We start from the raw sequence: 20,403 nt of genomic DNA, 5'->3' as shown, positions 1-20,403 counted from the left end.
AATAGTCTGCTAAATTACCTGACCACTGCTAAATGCTAAATTACCTGACCACTGCTAAATGCAAAAATACATGACCACTGCTAAATGCAAAAATACCTGACCACTGCTAAATGCAAAAATACATGACCACTGCTAAATGCAAAAATACATGACCACTGCTAAATGCAAAAATACATGACCACTGCTAAATGCAAAAATACATCCACAGCTCCAGAGTAGAACTGACTAACTCCCCTCTAGAGGATTTACAGGGCAGCTCGAACAAGACTCTTTTTATACATGGTACCATGGGGAACAGACAACAGGAAAACACAGGAGTTCCTGAATAGCAGATGACGAGACGGCCTGGTCAACAACAGGACCTGCTGCAATGGCAAAGTGGAAAGGGTACCTTGTTAAAATTGTCATCACCATCATTACAGTATTTGTCGTAACAACATTGTTTGTTATGCTGGTGAGGACAATGTCATCATCATCATCATCATCACCCCCCCCCCAATCACACCGCCCCCCTGGTCCCTATGAGATGAGATAACTGGGCTGTTCATGTTGTGGTCATGTTGTTGACATTAACAAGTGATTCCATTACCACCAGATGCTGTGTGCCAGCAGCACAAGACCAGCGTAACCACGGCAGCAGTATCAATAACAAGGGGAGGGACGGGCCGCGGAAAACAAAGAGATTATTCTCCTGTCCCTCAGGTTACACTGATGATTAGTGTCTATCTCCCTTACTCCAAACTGCCCCAATCCTCACACACCTAAAAAAACAACACACCCAAGATTAGAGGACAACACATCTAAATGAAATAGATCTGAATCTGAGTGACAGAAGAAGTTGACATGTTTTGGAGTAGGATCGTGTGGTTTTGCTAGTGTAGTCACTAGGGGGAACTAATCTACGTCAGACGAGGATAGAGACGGGGTGTTGTGCTGAAACAGTATGACAATGGTGAACTAGAGGTGCTGCCTATACTTTCAGTGAGGAAGCTGCCATGCAATAGTACACAGGTGTCAAACTCTTTCCACAGAGGGCCAAGTGTCCGTGGGTTGACGCTCCTCCCTTGTACTTGATTAATAAATTAGTCATTAATTAGTAAGGAACTTCACTCACCTGGTTGTTTAGGGATTAGTTGAGAGGAAAAAACTAAAACCTGCAGACACTAGTTTGTATTTCTGAAGTATTCTCACAACCTGGTGGAAGGGTCCATTGATTTATGAGAGGTGTGACTGTTAGTGTGTATCTAGGAGGAGTCCGTGACACCATTGATCTATCAGCCACTTTATTGGCCCACAGTAAATTAGACAGAAGTTTCCACATACATCAACTTTATTAGCCTACAATGAGTGGGGGGAGGGGCATCATTGATAATGCACCAATAGATTGCTATAGATAACTCGATAAGTTGTCCTTGCCATATCCGTGAGGAAGTGGGTTTCTCAACTATTTTAGTCCTGCTTAATAGCCTCTCAAGAGAGTACTGTGTCCCATGGTAACCACACAAGATTATGGTCATTAAGTTGTGAGAGAAAGAGAAATTGCAGTAGAGATAGTGTGAATGTGTGCGTGCTTTCGTAAATGAAGGAACACACAGTCAATGAAAGGCTATAAGAGGATTTCTGGTGGTTGAGAGAGACTCGATAGGTGCAATGAACTCACATTATAGTGTTTAACCAAATTCCTTTGTTAATATAGAATCACATGTCCTTGGGCTTCACCTTACACACGCTTAAAACAATGGGTCCAATAGCAGTTAGGGCAGAAAGACATAGGCCCACCGACCTAACACTCTAGAGGGCAGTCAACTGGTTTCCATGGAACAAATGAAAAGTACTCAATTCATAGAGCTTTCACGGTTTGATTACCCATGTGTGGCCATATCACTTCGACAAATTGCTTGTTCTTTTGAAATGGCCATTTGGCAGATATGAATGAAAAGGCCTACTAATATGCAAAATGAGAAATCAGATCTAACCACACTTGGCGTAATCAATTTAATTCCAAACATATATTCAACTCCCTTCACAGCAGAGCATTAACTTCTTCCAACGCATGGGGACTGATTAAGTGTGTTTGGACATATGCACCAGGCACAGAATAACTCTGCCTTTTCCATTTGGTTCTCTTGGGGAGGAACCTGCAGTCACACACACACACACACACACAAAGCACTGCGGCTGGAAGAAAAATGTTTGCTGTTACTGTGACGATAAAGGTATACAAAGGCAGTGTTTCGGTCTGATCAAGGTCTTGGGGACCACGGTAACTAGAAGAATTTGTTCTTAACTGACTTGCCTAGTTAAATAAAGGTAAAATAAAAATAAATGTAAAAAAAAAACACAAGAAAATGACATGTCAGAGACAGACAGTAGGTATCATGGTCTAAAGAGGAGACATTCAATCTATGGAAAGTGCAGTGTGGGTGTGTGACTTCCTCAAAAGTCAGTTAAGCTTAGGGGTTTGGTTTAGGGTTACAATTAGGGTTAAAATGAAATAGTGATGGGAAATTTTCCCTAAGAAGCCAACTGTGTGAATTAATCAAAGAAAATACATTTGCCTCACTATTGGCCTCAAGGACTGGAGATGCACAGTCCTGCTCTGCAATGGAGCCACTGTAAGATCACATCCTACAGACCCAGAAATGACGACATTTACATTTTAAAAAACAGACGTCAAGGTACACACTATGTTAACCTAGGTCCAAACCCGGTCCTCACCATTATGGCAACCACACAGGCAGCCGGGTCTATAAAAGTGTCAAGAGAAAAGAGCAGTATCATTATTCATCTGGGATAGTGTGTTAACATCATGGAGAATAAAGGACTTTATAGACTATATAGGATGAGGCATCTTAACGGTTGGAGGCTTCCTCTCCTCATCATATTCACCTTGACTGATGGAAAAACACGTGAAAGAAATATGGTGGATGAAATATACAGTGTACAAAACATTAAGAACATCTTCCTAATATTGAGTTCCACCCCCTTCAAGAAGGATTTTCAAGAACCTGTCTCCTCCCCTTCACCGGTATTGATTGAAGTGGATTTAACAAGTGACATCAATAAGGGATCTTTCACCTGGATTTAGCTGGTCAGTTGATGGAAAGAGCAGGCGTTCATAATGTTTTGTGCACTGTGTACAATCACCTGTCCAATTCTTTCACCTCAGATGTGACACGAATGGAGACGGTTTAGACTATGGATGAAACAAACTGGATTTGGATGGACTGAATGGTATTGTTAAGCAGATTAATTAAATTAGGCATTATAAATCCCAAATAGTTGTTTGTAGTTTGTTGGCCCTAAAGTGCTGCCTCACTGACCAACAAAGTTAATGAGCTAGACATTACCCTCAATGGTCATTCTCTAGTCCCTACCAACCAGCTACACACGGACTGGAGGTCAACAAGACAGACTGACAGCCAGACATGGTTTTTGCCTCCATTCGCGTTTGCCAAAATGCAAAGCACCCTGCTACACACCACCATGCTCATGACATGAGCGCTGACAGACACACACCACACACACCCTTTGAGTTTACACAAATCAGGATTCAAATGATGCTATGAGCAGGATGCTGCTTGGCTGCCTTCCATTGTTAAGCCAAAATGGCAGCTTGGAAGGAAGTGGCTTGCTATGCACACACACACACACACACACACACACACACACACACACACACACACACACACACACACACACACACACACACACACACACACACACACGTACACGCCTACACACAACGTAGTCTCAGAGCATTTTGTATTATTCTGTACGTAATTTTGAGACACTCCATTTCGTATGTTACGAATTTGCAAAATGTTTGATATGTTACAAATTTGTGGGGTTAACATTAGCTAGGTGGCTAGCGCTAAATTAGCTAGCTCTAGGGGTTAAGGTTAGGAGTAGGGTTAAGGTTAGGGGAAGGGTTAAGGATAGGGTTAGCTAACATGCTAAGTAGTTGCAAAATAGCTAAAAAGTAGTAAGTCATTGCAAAGTTGATAATTATCTAAAAATGCTAAAGCTGTCCATGATGAGATTCGAACACGCATTGAGTAACCTTCCATGTTATACAACATAGCATACTAATTTCAGTGTCCTGGATTTACGCTTACTATGTTACATGTAGTCTAGGAGAGCAGTCTGGCACACAGGACAAATAAAAGCACGCACACACACACACACACACACAAATGAAGAGCATTTCTAAGAAACACAGCTATTTTTTGAGCAGCCTTGCAGGAAACTCGGGTGGGGGCTCTAAAAAGTCTGGAGAGGCAAGCTATGCAGGAAGAGGGGTACAAACTGGCCCTGAGTCATCAAGGAAACTACACAACTCAAATTCAACAGATCATGAAAAATGTAAAAACTTTGCATCACAGACACAATATTTCTGCTAGTCATTTCCTTTACTTGGATGGGTTTTGCAAGCCTCTGGGTTTTACAGTCAGGAAACCGGATTCCAAAACCATTAAAGAAGCAGTCGATTTAGGCCCTGCATGAACAGATTTCAACGGAAACCCTGCCAACTCACAAATTGTCCATAGATGTAGAGTCGTTTATCGAAAAAACAAGCAGAGCCTGCCAAAACCAGACAGATTTCAAAGGTTCAAAGGTGGCATGCAGCAAGGAAATGGTGACGTAAGAGGTTGGCATGGAGACAAAGACACAGTCAAACAGGGAGAGGCCAGTCAAACCGTGAAATAACTTCTTTTGGAGAGTGGGGGCGGGGGGGGGGGGGGACACCAGAGCAAGTTGAATGAAAGCTGAGCTCGCTCCAATTTTTCACTAGATGTTATCAGGTGAGCAAGGCTATAACCTGTTGCTATCTACACATTACAGATGCAGCTAGTGTGTGGAGCATAGCAACTTCAGCAGGGCATTTGTGGTTATAGCATTGGGGCAGTAACCAAACGGTCGCGGGTTCAAATACCCGACAAGGTGAAAGATCTGTCGATGTCCCCTGAAACAAGGAAACCCTCATTTGCTCCAGTTGCACCGTACTACGATGGTTGACCTTGTAAAACAGCACATTTCACTGCACCTGTCCAGTGTGCGACAATAAAACATTATGATTATTAAACAAGCATTAGAGCCAACCCTCTGCTGCAACACTGTGCATAGGCATTGTCTGTCTGTCCACTCTCCAGTAATACATTATAGCCTCCGTCTCTCTCTTTGGGTGTCCCGGATCACCGGGGTCTGAGAAAAGAGGACTGCTACCACTGGTCGCTGTGTGTGGGTGACTGACCAACCAGAAAAACACACAGCCATGGTTACCACAGCAGGCAACATGAACTAACTGGCAGTTCACACCCACTCTCTCCCTGTAATTAACACAATCACATGCTATCAGGATGGTAGAATTATACCATGGAGATGTGTGCCATAAAACCATGGGCATCAGCCTGGCGTCGCAGGATAAGCTTTAGCAGTCAACACCGTGGCGATGTATGCAATGTCATTTTTATGAGGTGTGTGTGTGTGTGTGTGTCAGGGTACAGTCAGTCATTGACACTTAACTAAGCTAAAGCACTGTTTTGCTGGTTCAAAGAATGTAGCCTTTACACTCGTACATGGGTTGAAAATGGCAGATTTGGGCACTAATAAGCACTTAAATCTGAACGCAGTGGCTGTATAGTAATGCTACACATGATGTCAGAGCTCAGGCTCTGTGCTTCACAGTGCTGTGTGGGTTTTATGCTGACTGACGTTCTGAACTTGAGCAACTGGTGTGACAAGAAGTTGCCCCATCCCTCCTGGTAAGCGGGGAACATTTTGGTTATCCGAGTGAGGGGAATGCTGTAAATGAAGAGGACGATGTATTATGAAAGATGAGACGTTGAGAATTATAATAAATTCCCACGAGTCCAAATGTGCACTTCACATTTCCAAGTCATAAAACTCATGTCATACACAAAATGTCAACGTTTATGATCGCGAGGTTTGATATGCAGTTGCAAGTCGACATGGCGTCATACCCTGGGTTGTTCTGAACAGAATGAGCCTGTTTGTGTATTGTGAAGAAAATGCCTGAATGCACTCGAGTCCTTTCTATGTGCACCAAAATTACATTTCTCTGAATTGCCTTGTGAAACACCGTAAGATCTTATTTTATAACTTAGCTGGCAATGTTGGCAATAGAACAAGCTTTTAAATGATGCCCACCTGACCCAGATTGCGATTTAGAAAATGGGCAATTTTTGGATTGTGTAACTAGTAATTGTGTGATGGCGAGGATGCAGGGTTGTGTGTCGTGGGCATAATATGTATCAATGCATCACATGCGACTCCTAATAAGACTAAGCTATTAGCCTTTTAAAATGTTTATCTGACTCCAGAAAGATTATTTAGCAATATGCAAGAACACCATAGTTGAGTTACAGTAATATGCAATGAATAAATGCCTAAATACAAATGTATTGAATTACTTCGTAAAATGAACGGATTCACATACAAGGCATGAACTTAAGTTACAATGCATTACAAGGCTTTATTCTAAGCATATAGATCCTAAGGTGAACTTACAAGACAAAGCATGAAATCTGTCGTTCTGAACAGGCAGTTAACCCACTGTTCCTAGGCCGTCATTGAAAATAAGAATGTGTTCTTAACTGACTTGCCTAGTTAAATAAAGGTACAAATAAAAATGAACAAAGAGACGCTTACGAGACCGGAGGCCTAGAAAATGAGAATTGATCATATAACCTTCTTCCATGGACTGGATACGAGAGAGAACAAAGGCATTTAATTCCATTTATAACATTTGAAGATGTAACCTTTCAACCCAAAACCAACCATTGGTCAATCAAACGATACCGAGTTACCAGAATAACCTGACGACCAAGCCCCAACCTAAACAGGATGTCACAGCAGTTAAAGGCTTGTGTGGGGGATGAGATATATGTAAATAAGACAGAATTCCTGAAATGACAAGAAAACCTGTTTTAGAGCCAGTTTTAGAGCTGTCCAGACACAAGTTACCACAGAGATCAGCCATCCATACAGATAGCATCAGAGTTCTCCTCAGTGAACAGTTACCACAGAGATCAGCCAATCATACAGATAGCATCAGAGTTCTCCTCAGTGAACAGTTACCACAGAGATCAGCCAACCATATAGATAGCATCAAAGTTCTCCTCAGTGAACAGTTACCACAGAGATCAGCCAACCATATAGATAGCATCAGAGTTCTCCTCAGTGAACAGTTACCACAGAGATCAGCCAACCATATAGATAGCATCAGAGTTCTCCTTAGTGAACAGTTACCACAGAGATCATCCATACATCCATATAGATAGCATCAGAGTTCTCATCAGTGAACAGTTACCACAGAGATCAGCCAAACCATCCATATAGATAGCATCAGAGTTCTCCTCAGTGAACAGTTACCACAGAGATCAGCCAACCATCCATATAGATAGCATCAGAGTTCTCCTCAGTGAACAGTTACCACAGAGATCAGCCAACCATCCATATAGATAGCATCAGAGTTCTCCTTAGTGAACAGTTACCACAGAGATCAGCCAACCATATAGATAGCATCAGAGTTCTCCTCAGTGAACAGTTACCACAGAGATCAGCCAACCATATAGATAGCATCAGAGTTCTCCTCAGTGAAGTTACCACAGAGATCAGCCATCCATCCATATAGATAGCATCAGAGTTCTCCTCAGTGAACAGTTACCACAGAGATCAGCCAACCATACAGATAGCATCAGAGTTCTCCTCAGTGAACAGTTACCACAGAGATCATCCATACATCCATATAGATAGCATCAGAGTTCTCCTCAGTGAACAGTTACCACAGAGATCATCAGAGTTCTCCTTAGTGAACAGTTACCACAGAGATCAGCCATCCATCCATATAGATAGCATCAGAGAACAGTTACCACAGAGATCATCCATACATCCATATAGATAGCATCAGAGTTCTCCTCAGTGAAGTTACCACAGAGATCAGCCATCCATCCATATAGATAGCATCAGAGTTCTCCTCAGTGAACAGTTACCACAGAGATCATCCATACATCCATATAGATAGCATCAGAGTTCTCCTCAGTGAACAGTTACCACAGAGATCATCCATACATCCATATAGATAGCATCAGAGTTCTCCTCAGTGAACAGTTACCACAGAGATCATCAGAGTTCTCCTTAGTGAACAGTTACCACAGAGATCAGCCAACCATCCATATAGATAGCATCAGAGTTCTCCTCAGTGAACAGTTACCACAGAGATCAGCCAACCATCCATATAGATAGCATCAGAGAACAGTTACCACAGAGATCATCAGAGTTCTCCTCAGTGAACCTGTTTCAGATAGAATAATGCTATAGTATCCGTGTTTGAGATCTATCAGTCATTAAATAGTCAGTCCTCTGGATACTGTAACATAGATACATTTTGGAAGGGCTGACTAGTCCTTGGGCATTGACCTTTGCTCCTGGACCATTTGCCATGCAGTTCCATGTAACAGAAAACACATAAATTAGGGCCGAGCCTACATGTGTACCAAACAACAGTGTCATGTTTGGATTCAGTCTTGTGTCAGGTGACCTCGTGTTCTCAACTTCAGTCTAATACTTTTCCCATGAGCTCCAAACTGGTCTCTTTCATGTGCTCCCATGGTTACGCATATGCTTGTGTCTTCTTTAAGAAACATTTCCATTTAGCCCTATCCATTAGAGGCCAAAGGTTAAACCCATAGGGCAATTACAAATGAATAACCAGACACAGAATGTCTTACACAAACGTACTGTGACCTACTTGTTCCTGGTACAGAGAGTGAACTTACTTCCTCAACACCCATATAAAGGAGAGCAGAATAAGGAAGTTGACAGTTTAGCTGCATCAATATGTTTAAAGTAATACCTCCAATGCTGCAATTTTAACTTTGAGAACATGACCATGCATTGTGGTCAGTGTTTTATAAACATTGATTTTAATGACATGATGATGCCCAAATAAACAAATTATTACATACAAATTGTATTTCCAATTTACTGTGAAATCTATAAAACGCAAGCTCGCAAGCTAGCTAGTTAGCGGACTAAAATCAAACGTAACCAAAATGTTCAATGGGTTGTAGACTAGAGATGGCTTTAGGGCAGGAACTTGGCTGTGCCTGTGACTGAATGCACGATGGAACTAACAGTGGCAGACCATGTAGTAGTAGAACATCCCTTTCATTCAGTACACCTGGGGGTTTCACCTACAAACAACAAACCCCCCACACACAGCACTGACACACACAGCACAGACACACACAGCACAGCACAGACACACACAGCACAGACACACACAGCACAGACATAAGAAGCACCTGGATTTCTCGTCTCGCTTGCTCTGAGTGTGCCAGTGCGTGGGTGTCTCTATAAATAGGGCTTGTGCCTTCCCCAGCTCCGACGGGATCCTCTCATGTTTTAATTAAGTAAACTGCAGTCATCAAGCCCAGCTGTGGCCTGCATCCCCGGCCTCCCAACTGCATCACAGCATCCATGCTCCAGGGCCACAGAGAAGCTGAGCTCATGTGGGTATATGTGTGTGTGTGTGTGTGTGTGTGTGTGGCGCAGTTTGTTGTGCTTGTTGGAGGGGGTCTATACGTGTTTTTATGACTACACTCCAGTGACACAGAAACGAGGGACTGGGCCTAAGGGAGAGGGGCATGCTGGGTAAAACATACATACTGGTGTTTCGGAACGCTCCCCTGGAGTGTAACAGAGAACGAGGGTACTCCCGCTCTGTCTATCCCTCCCCCTCATCTCTCCTCTCTCCAGTCATCTATTTGTTTCATTCTCCTCTGGTATCTCTTCACCAACTCATCCCAAAATTCTCCCACCCTCCTCTGTCCCTCTCCTCCTCTCTCTTCCCCCTGCTCTCTGCACCCACTACATTCCTCATACTTTGACTACCTCATCTGCACCTACCCCTTATACCGTCCCTTCCCTCCCCTATACCCTCCCCCGTCTCACCCCTCAACCTAACATTTACACCCTCCCCCGTATCTACCATTTACACCCTCCCCCGTATCTACCATTTACACCCTCCCCTGTCTCTACCACTTACACCCTCCCCTGTCTCTACCACTTACACCCTCCCCTGTCTCTCCTCTCCCCTGTATCTACCACTTACACCCTCCCCTGTCTCTACCACTTACACCCTCCCCAGTATCTACCACTTAAACCCTCCCCTGTCTCTCCTCTCCCCTGTATCTACCACTTACACCCTCCCCCGTCTCTCCCCTCAACCTAACATTTACACCCTCCCCCGTATCTACCATTTACACCCTCCCCCGTATCTACCATTTACACCCTCCCCCGTATCTACCACTTACACCCTCCCCCGTATCTACCACTTAAACCCTCCCCTGTCTCTCCCCTCCTCTGTCTCTCCCACTTACAGCCTCCCCTGTCTCTCCCACTTACAGCCTCCCCTGTCTCTCCCACTTACAGCCTCCCCTGTCTCTCCTCTCCCTTGTATCTACCACTTACACCCTCCCCTGTATCTAACACTTACAGGGGAGGGGAGAGACGGGGGAGGGTGTATCTCCCACTTACACCCTCCCCTGTCTCTCCCACTTACACCCTCCCCTGTCTCTCCCACTTACACCCTCTCCTGTCTCTCCCACTTACACCCTCCCCTGTCTCTCCTCTCCCTTGTATCTACCACTTACACCCTCCCCCGTCTCTCCCCTCCCCTGTAAGTGTTAGATACAGGGGAGGGTGTAAGTCGTAGATATAGGGGAGGGTGTATCTACCACTTACAGCCTCCCCCGTCTCTCCCACTTACAGCCTCCCCCGTCTCTCCCACTTACAGCCTCCCCCGTCTCTCCCACTTACAGCCTCCCCCGTCTCTCCCACTTACAGCCTCCCCCGTCTCTCCCACTTATAGCCTCCCCGTCTCTCCCACTTACAGCCTCCCCCGTCTCTCCCACTTACAGCCTCCCCCGTCTCTCCCACTTACAGCCTCCCCCGTCTCTCCCACTTACAGCCTCCCCCGTCTCTCCCACTTACAGCCTCCCCCGTCTCTCCCACTTACAGCCTCCCCCGTATCTACCACTTACACCCTCTCCTGTCTCTCCCACTTACAGCCTCCCCCGTCTCTCCCACTTACACCCTCCCCCGTCTCTCCCACTTACAGCCTCCCCCGTCTCTCCCCCGTCTCTCCTCTCCCCCGTCTCTCCCACTTACAGCCTCCCCCGTCTCTCCCACTTACAGCCTCCCCCACTTACAGCCTCCCCCGTCTCTCCCACTTACAGCCTCCCCCGTCTCTCCCACTTACAGCCTCCCCCGTCTCTCCCACTTACACCCTCCCCTGTCTCTCCTCTCCCTTGTATCTACCACTTACACCCTCCCCTATATCTACGACTTACACCCTCCCCTGTATCTAACACTTACAGGGGAGGGGAGAGATGGGGGAGGGTGTATCTACCACTTACAGCCTCCCCCGTCTCTCCCACTTACAGCCTCCCCCGTCTCTACCACTTACACCCTCCCCCGTATCTACCACTTACACCCTCCCCCGTATCTACCACTTACACCCTCCCCCATATCTACCACTTACACCCTCCCCTATATCTACCACTTACACCCTCCCCTATATCTACCACTTACACCCTCCCCTATATCTACCACTTACACCCTCCCCTATATCTACCACTTACACCCTCCCCCGTATCTACCACTTACACCCTCCCCCGTATCTACCACTTACACCCTCCCCTATATCTACCACTTACACCCTCCCCTATATCTACCACTTACACCCTCCCCTATATCTACCACTTACACCCTCCCCTCCTTCATTTTACACTACACTCTCTAACTCCTGCTCCCCTGAATGGCCATTAGTTTAAGTTGAATGTATTTGCACCAAAGAAAGTGATAAGAGAACAATACAGATAAAAACACATTTAAAAAAAAATGGTGTGCAGGTTGTGGTTGGAAGCACAGGGTATTATATGAAAACCACACCACAAAAAAAGTAATAAAATAAAGGTTTGTTAAAACACATAACAAAATCTACCAATTATAAATGAGTAAATGAATTAAATATATTTGTTTTGTTTAAATGTGTGCATGTGAGTGAGAGAGAGTTAGGCTATATGTAGGATGTCCCTGTATCCAACATCTCTCTCCATCATTCTTCCTCTTATCCCCATGTCATTCCTCCTTTTCCTAGTCAATTTCCACCCTTCTTCCCTAACCCCATTGTATTCCCCACCCCCAGAACTACTGTACTCTGACCTCTTCTCCTGTAATCACCCCTCTGTGAGGCCCCAAGTGTTGGGGTCTAAACTGTAGCTTTTAGTAGCAGCAGTCCTGCTCCTAGTTACAATCCATTATTAATGGCCTGCTGCTAGTTCTGTTTCTGGACCCATCTTACTTTCAGGGTCATGCAGCCATTAAAACACTACAATCAACACCCAGGAGAACCGGAGAGAGAGAGAGAGAGAGAGAGAGAGGGGAAGGAGGGAAAGACAGGGTGACAGAGGGAAGGAGGGAAAGACAGGGTGACAGAGGGAAGGAGGGAAAGACAGAGTGACAGAGGGAAGGAGGGAAAGACAGGGTGACAGAGGGAAGGAGGGAAAGACAGGATAACAGAGGGAAGGACAGGATAACAGAGGGAAGGAAAAGTGTTTGCACTAACAAACTGAGATCATCAATAAATTAAGTTTTTTTTTTAAATGGTGGTAAACGAATGAAGCCAAATGATGGTTTTAGAACGGCCGTCAATTGTTCAAAGAGTAAACTGGCTGACATTTAAAAAAATTGTAGACAAGAGTCAGGGTAAAAAACCCATGACCTGCAAAGCCAATTCCAATCAGTTGACGTGTTCCCCCATATGAACATTGATTCAATTATTGATTAAGTCAGCTTCAATAGGTAAAAAGCACAGGTGGGTCAATAGCCATTCTGATGACTTAGGGAGATCAGCTTACCCTTTGATGATTTGTAAAGTCCCAACATGTGACTTACAAGGGAGGAACTGGACATCCAATGGGTTGGAGCAGGTGTCGGACATCAAAATGTTTACCAACAAATACACCTGCTGAACTAGGACTCCGTCCTTATAATAGCTAATATGACTATAAATCATTCTTTCATATGCTTATAATGCTTTACACTTGTATTATATGTCTGTCCATGGACAATTGTTTGGGGCTTGAGGAAGGGGAGGTCGGCATTATGTAGGTGTGTGCCTTTAGTCCCAGTGAAGCAGTATAGCAGCATTAAAAAAGCAGGATGTTCTACAGTGAAGTGGTTGAAGCACAATATCCGGGCTGCAATGAATATGAGGTTATTGAATAAATAGCACATGAGCACTGTAGCTTCTGATCAAGAGACAAGTCAGAACAGTTTAGACAACATTGTACGTTGATGGCTGTATGTTGAAATAGAAGTGATGTTCTGACTATGGTCTCTTATGTAATACATTTATAAAGCATTATAAGCATATGACAGAATGATTTAAAGGGGTCCAGGACAGAGGGAACTATGGTGCTGTCTGAAATCCTTACTTTACCCCAACCCAATCATTTCCTAAACGAGATCCTCGGGACCCAGAGGGGTGCACGTTGTGGTTTCTGCCCGAACACTACACAGCTAATTCAATTGTCAAAGCTCGATGATTAGTTGATTATTTCAAATCAGCTGTGTAGTGCCAGGGGGAAGAAGACATTTTTTTTAGCAGAATATATTACCACGTTGTTAGTTTTAGCAAGGCCATCTTTGACTAATCGTGAAACCATTCATGACCTACTGTACAAAACATATGCCCTATAGTAACCCTTCTTCCCTGCCTCTGATTGGGCCCGCCTCTGCCGTTTGGATAGTACGAACCATGTGATCGGTTATCTCACTTCAACTAAATAACTACTAACTTGTTCTTTATCATAGGAATTGTTACCCGAAACAGTTGTGTCATTTGTGTCAGATTTCATGCGGAATGTAAAGCTGCACATTGATTCATGTCCAAGCTTCTCAACAGCATGAGGCTGGAGCGCTATGTGCTCAGAGTTGAAGTAAAGGTGCTTGATTAACCCTCCTTAAATACAAAACTGACCTTAGATTAAGGGCGACTTCATCCTTCTCAGCACAGTAGTACCTACTAGTTTACTGAGACACGCCCACCCTGGTGATTAGCTGACTCAGTCATATACCTATCCAGTGATGTAAATTACTTCATTAAAATACTTGAAAGTACTACTTAAGTCATTTTTAGGGTATATATTTTTGAGAACTTTTACTTCACTACATTCCTAAAGAGAAGGATGTACTTTTTACTCCACACATTTCCCTGACACTCAAAAGTAGTTGTTACATGTTGAATGCTTAGCAGGACAAGAAATTGTCTATTTCACACACTTATCAAGAGAACATCCCCAGTCATCCCTACTGCCTCTGATCTGGTGGACTCACTAAACACGTGCTTCATTTGAAAATTATGTCAGAGTGTTGGAGCATGTTCCTGGCTATCCGTACATTAAAAAACAAAACATTGTGTAATCTGGTTTGCTTAATATAAGTAAAATGAAATGTATACTTTTACTTTTGATACTTAAGTATATTTTCACAATTACATTTACTTTTAATCCATAAATATATTTAAAATCAAATACTTTTACTCAAGTAGTATTTTACTGGGTGACTTTCAGTTGAGTCATTTTCTATTAAGGCATCTTTACTTTTACTCAAGTATGACAATTGGGTACTTTTTCCACCACTGTATCTCTCTTCACTCGCTGTGCTGTGAAAGTCAAACTGTTCTGATCATTCATTAAATAAAATCACACCACCAATAGAGTCAAATCAAGAAATAACTATATTTTCTAAACAGTAGCCTTGCATGTTGTGGCATTAACAGGTTGCTGTTCTAGACTCTCACAGTGACTCTCACAGTGACTCTCACAGGCAGAATAAGACAGGCAATAAATTGCCAAGAATCATCCCACACAACAGGATAAGAGTCATAATACAGTACAGTGTGGTGTAATAAAAACAGCTGACCTTTGGGCCACACAAAGAAACTCATGACTACAGCTGGACACCTCAGCTGATTAACTGGCCCTCCAGGAGTAGGAGCAGCCCAGCTACGTTACTGCACAGCCCTCCAGGAGTAGGAGCAGCCCAGCTACGTTACTGCACAGCCATCTAGAAGAGGGAGCAACCCATTTACGTTACTGCACAGCCATCTAGGAGTGGGAGTAGCCCAGCTACGTTACTGCACAGTCCTCTAGGAGTGGGAGCATCTACATTACTGTACAGTCCTCTAGGAGTGAGAGCATCTACATTACTGCACAGTCCTCTAGGAGTGAGAGCATCTACATTACTGCACAGTCCTCTAGGAGTGGGAGCAGCTACATTACTGTACAGTCCTCTAGGAGTGGGAGCAGCTACATTACTGCACAGTCCTCTAGGAGTGGGAGCAGCCCAGCTACGTTACTGCACAGTCCTCTCGGAGTGGGAGCATCTACATTACTGTACAGTCCTCTAGGAGTGGGAGCATCTACATTACTGTACAGTCCTCTAGGAGTAGGAGCAGCTACATTACTGTACAGTCCTCTAGGAGTGGGAGCAGCCCAGCTACGTTACTGCACAGTCCTCCAGGAGTAGGAGCAGCCCAGCTACGTTACTGCACAGTCCTCCAGGAGTGGGAGCAGCCCAGCTACGTTACTGCACAGCCCTCCAGGAGTAGGAGCAGCCCAGCTACGTTACTGCACAGCCATCTAGAAGAGGGAGCAGCCCATTTACGTTACTGCACAGCCATCTAGGAGTGGGAGTAGCCCAGCTACGTTACTGCACAGTCCTCTAGGAGTGGGAGCATCTACATTACTGTACAGTCCTCTAGGAGTGAGAGCATCTACATTACTGCACAGTCCTCTAGGAGTGAGAGCATCTACATTACTGCACAGTCCTCTAGGAGTGGGAGCAGCTACATTACTGTACAGTCCTCTAGGAGTGGGAGCAGCTACATTACTGCACAGTCCTCTAGGAGTGGGAGCAGCCCAGCTACGTTACTGCACAGTCCTCTCGGAGTGGGAGCATCTACATTACTGTACAGTCCTCTAGGAGTGGGAGCATCTACATTACTGTACAGTCCTCTAGGAGTAGGAGCAGCTACATTACTGTACAGTCCTCTAGGAGTGGGAGCAGCCCAGCTACGTTACTTCACAGTCCTCTAGGAGTGGGAGCAGCTACATTACTGCACAGTCCTCTAGGAGTGGGAGCAGCTACATTAATGTACAGTCCTCTAGGAGTGGGAGCAGCCCAGCTACATTGCTGCACAGTCCTCTAGGAGTGGGAGCAGCCCAGCTACATTACTGCACAGTCCTCTAGGAGTGGGAGCAGCTATATTACTGTACAGTCCTCTAGGAGTGGGAGCATCTACATTACTGTACAGTCCTCTAGGAGTGGGAGCAGCTACATTAATGTACAGTCCTCTAGGAGTGGGAGCAGCTACACTACTGTACAGTCCTCTAGGAGTGGGAGCAGCTACACTACTGTACAGTCCTCTAGGAGTGGGAGCAGCTACACTACTGTACAGTCCTCTAGGAGTGGGAGCAGCTACATTGCTGTACAGTCCTCTAGGAGTGGGAGCAGCCCAGCTATGTTGCTGCACAGTCCTCGAGGAGTGGGAGCATCTACATTAATGTACAGTCCTCTAGGAGTGGGAGCAGCTACATTACTGTACAGTCCTCTAGGAGTGGGAGCAGCCCAGCTACATTGCTGCACAGTCCTCTAGGAGTGGGAGCAGCCCAGCTACATTACTGCACAGTCCTCTAGGAGTGGGAGCAGCTACATTACTGTACAGTCCTCTAGGAGTGGGAGCAGCTACACTACTGTACAGTCCTCTAGGAGTGGGAGCAGCTACACTACTCTACAGTCCTCTATGAGTGGGAGCAGCTACATTGCTGTACAGTCCTCTAGGAGTGGGAGCAGCCCAGCTATGTTGCTGCACAGTCCACGAGGAGTGGGAGCATCTACATTAATGTACAGTCCTCTAGGAGTGGGAGCAGCTACATTACTGTACAGTCCTCTAGGAGTGGGAGCAGCCCAGCTACATTGCTGCACAGTCCTCTAGGAGTGGGAGCATCTACATTACTGTACAGTCCTCTAGGAGTGGGAGCATCTACATTACTGTACAGTCCTCTAGGAGTGGGAGCATCTACATTACTGTACAGTCCTCTAGGAGTGGGAGCATCTACACTACTGTACAGTCCTCTAGGAGTGGGAGCAGCTACATTGCTGTACAGTCCTCTAAGAGTGGGAGCAGCCCAGCTACGTTGCTGCACAGTCCTCTAGGAGTGGGAGCAGCTACATTAATGTACAGTCCTCTAGGAGTGGGAGCAGCTACATTACTGTACAGTCCTCTAGGAGTGGGAGCATCTACACTACTGTACAGTCCTCTAGGAGTGGGAGCAGCTACACTACTCTACAGTCCTCTAGGAGTGGGAGCAGCTACATTGCTGTACAGTCCTCTAGGAGTGGGAGCAGCCCAGCTATGTTGCTGCACAGTCCACGAGGAGTGGGAGCATCTACATTACTGTACAGTCCTCTAGGAGTGGGAGCATCTACATTACTGTACAGTCCTCTAGGAGTGGGAGCATCTACATTACTGTACAGTCCTCTAGGAGTGGGAGCATCTACATTACTGTACAGTCCTCTAGGAGTGGGAGCATCTACACTACTGTACAGTCCTCTAGGAGTGGGAGCAGCTACATTGCTGTACAGTCCTCTAAGAGTGGGAGCAGCCCAGCTACGTTGCTGCACAGTCCTCTAGGAGTGGGAGCAGCTACATTAATGTACAGTCCTCTAGGAGTGGGAGCAGCTACATTACTGTACAGTCCTCTAGGAGTGGGAGCAGCTACACTACTGTACAGTCCTCTAGGAGTGGGAGCATCTACACTACTGTACAGTCCTCTAGGAGTGGGAGCAGCTACACTACTGTACAGTCCTCTAGGAGTGGGAGCAGCTACATTGCTGTACAGTCCTCTAGGAGTGGGAGCAGCCCAGCTATGTTGCTGCACAGTCCTCTAGGAGTGGGAGCAGCCCAGCTATGTTGCTGCACAGTCCTCGAGGAGTGGGAGCAGCTACATTACTGTACAGTCCTCTAGGAGTGGGAGCCACCCAATTACGCTTCTGTAAAGTCCTGTGGGAGTAGCCCAGTTACTGTAAAGTCCTGTGGGAGTAGCCCAGTTACTGTAAAGTCCTGTGGGAGTGGACCAGTTACTGTAAAGTCCTGTGGGAGTGGGAGCAGCCCAGTTACTGTAAAGTCCCGTGGGAGTAGCCCAGTTACTGTAAAGTCCTGTAGGAGTGGGAGCAGCCCAGTTACTGTAATCTAGCCTGGGTACCAGACTGTTCAGCTATCATTCCACTCACCACTCCTGTTTTTTGCCAAATCATTGCCAAAGACTTGGCAAATGACAGGAGTGGAAGGAATGAAAGTTAAACAGACTGGTACCAAACTAAAAATCAATCCTCTATAACAAAGTATTCCATTCCATTAATTATATTATATTCAACCATGCATGTTGCACTCTGAACCTTGTGTTTCCAACGTTAGTAAGGATAATAAAAATCACCAATTATAGAAGTAGATTGATCCAATATGCTACTTTGCTCATCTGCAAAAGAGCAGGAACCCTAAAGCCGTTCTGATTATCCTCGGAGGCAGAAAATCAACAATGACTTCGCCATCATCACGCAGGTGCATTGCTAGCATCCAGTTGCGTCCCGGAATCATGAGCCATAAAATTGTCTGGTGACTTCCAAGCAGCCTAAGCAGAGAGGCGCGCGGCTTCTGAAGCCTGTGAAACACTCCCATTAGTTGCCAGCGCGAGCTGTACATGATCTTCAACACACAGACGTGAGGATCTCATTATAATCACATAAAGGGTGATTTCAGTGTATTACAGATCAATGGGGACTGACTTACCGATACCAGGCGCTGAATAGATGAAGTACAATGCCGTGGTGGACAGTGAGAAGAGGAATATTAGCCCAAGGAATGACCTTCTCCGAAATCGCAGATGTGTCGGCATTATATAGTCGCAAAAACACGTAGACGTTTTCTTCTTTACAATAGAGATAGGCTAACAGTAGGCCTCAAATCTCCCGAGTGTGTCCAGATGTAAACGCAATCCGCGAATAATCGGTTTTATTTGTCGACTGCAGCAGAGGAGCTGCGGGAAAGATGAGTGGCCAGGCGAGTAGGAAGTCTAGCGAATAGAAAGACAGAATCGAAAGGTAAGACAGCTAAAGCCAGCTTTGATTCAGTTCAGAAGAAGTCCCAATGTGGAACAGCTAATCGCGACAATGCAGTCAAAACTGTCGGTGTCGTATTCAGTGGAAGGACATCATTAGCCTACAGTCAGACGCTGGGGAACTCGGCCGCTCGGGCGGTGGTAGCCTACTATGAACGGAAAGCTACTAGCGTCTACCTTCCACAAAAAATGTGCCATGCCTTTATGAGGAGGCGTCTCGTTTCCCCATAGGGAGTGTGTGCAAACTCTTTCACTACGTCACTGATACTGATTGACTTTATGCAGTGATGGAAAATGTACTCAATTGTCATTCTTGAGTAAAAGTTAAGATACCTTCATAGAAAATGACTGTTTAATGGCTTCTGTTTATGTATTTTTTTTAAATAAAATAATAGCTCATCAGCATTGAGCTAAACTGAGTTAGCTCAGTTGTGACATCATATTTAGCTTACATTAATTGGACTAAATCGTTTTTGGTATATTTTAGATGTCACTATATTAGACTAAGCGTAGGTGATTAAATTATGTTGAAATGGTGCTACAATAGTGGATGCGTCGCCTGTTTTCTTTGCATCTTGCGGTAACTCTCCATGGTTCAAAGTCAATAGTTGTTTAGTAGTCCGAAAATGTCGGAAACATTAACTTGCTTGACCATGCTGTAGGTCATGTAACTGTTACACATGCAATATGTTTTATGGACTTAACCGGAAATATGTCTCCGGTTTTGTGATGAAACAAAGGTGTGGTTGAATTTATTCTGCCATTGTCTTCTTATTGTCTCGGCCTATATATCACGGTGTCAAGGCATACAGTAGGAACTAACAGGTTATAGAGCAAATAACGCAATTATCCCAACACATAGGTTGTAATATGGCTTTTTTCCTGGCTTGCCTTCCCTGGTGATTTTACCCACGCACCACTACTGCTTGTGATTAATGATTCCGCCTGAGCAGAGGAAGTAGGGATGACGAGTTATATTGATAGGCGCATGAATCGGACCATCATTATGTCCGTCTGAGCATTCAAAATGTAACGTATACTTTTTGGTGTCGGGGAAAATGTATGCGGGTAAAAAGTACATATGGTCTTTAGGAATGTAGTGGAGTAAAAGTAAAAGTTGCAAAAAAAATAT

At 45.0% G+C, this 20,403-nt stretch overlaps 1 protein-coding gene across 1 annotated transcript in view; it reads right to left on the bottom strand.

Moving 5' to 3' along the window:
- b4galt5 (UDP-Gal:betaGlcNAc beta 1,4- galactosyltransferase, polypeptide 5) overlaps positions 1–19,459 on the bottom strand; it is a 67,945-nt gene extending 48,486 nt beyond the window's left edge. The window contains exon 1 of the mRNA XM_064956509.1: positions 18,944–19,459. Coding sequence (XP_064812581.1) covers positions 18,944–19,049 — 106 coding nt within the window. The 5' untranslated portion in view covers positions 19,050–19,459. The remainder of the gene's footprint in view (positions 1–18,943) is intronic.
- Positions 19,460–20,403: the final 944 nt, after the last annotated feature.

This window comes from Oncorhynchus masou, chromosome 33 (assembly GCF_036934945.1).
Source record: "Oncorhynchus masou masou isolate Uvic2021 chromosome 33, UVic_Omas_1.1, whole genome shotgun sequence".
Lineage (NCBI taxonomy): Eukaryota > Metazoa > Chordata > Actinopteri > Salmoniformes > Salmonidae > Oncorhynchus > Oncorhynchus masou.
This window is presented reverse-complemented; position numbering and strand designations above follow the sequence as displayed.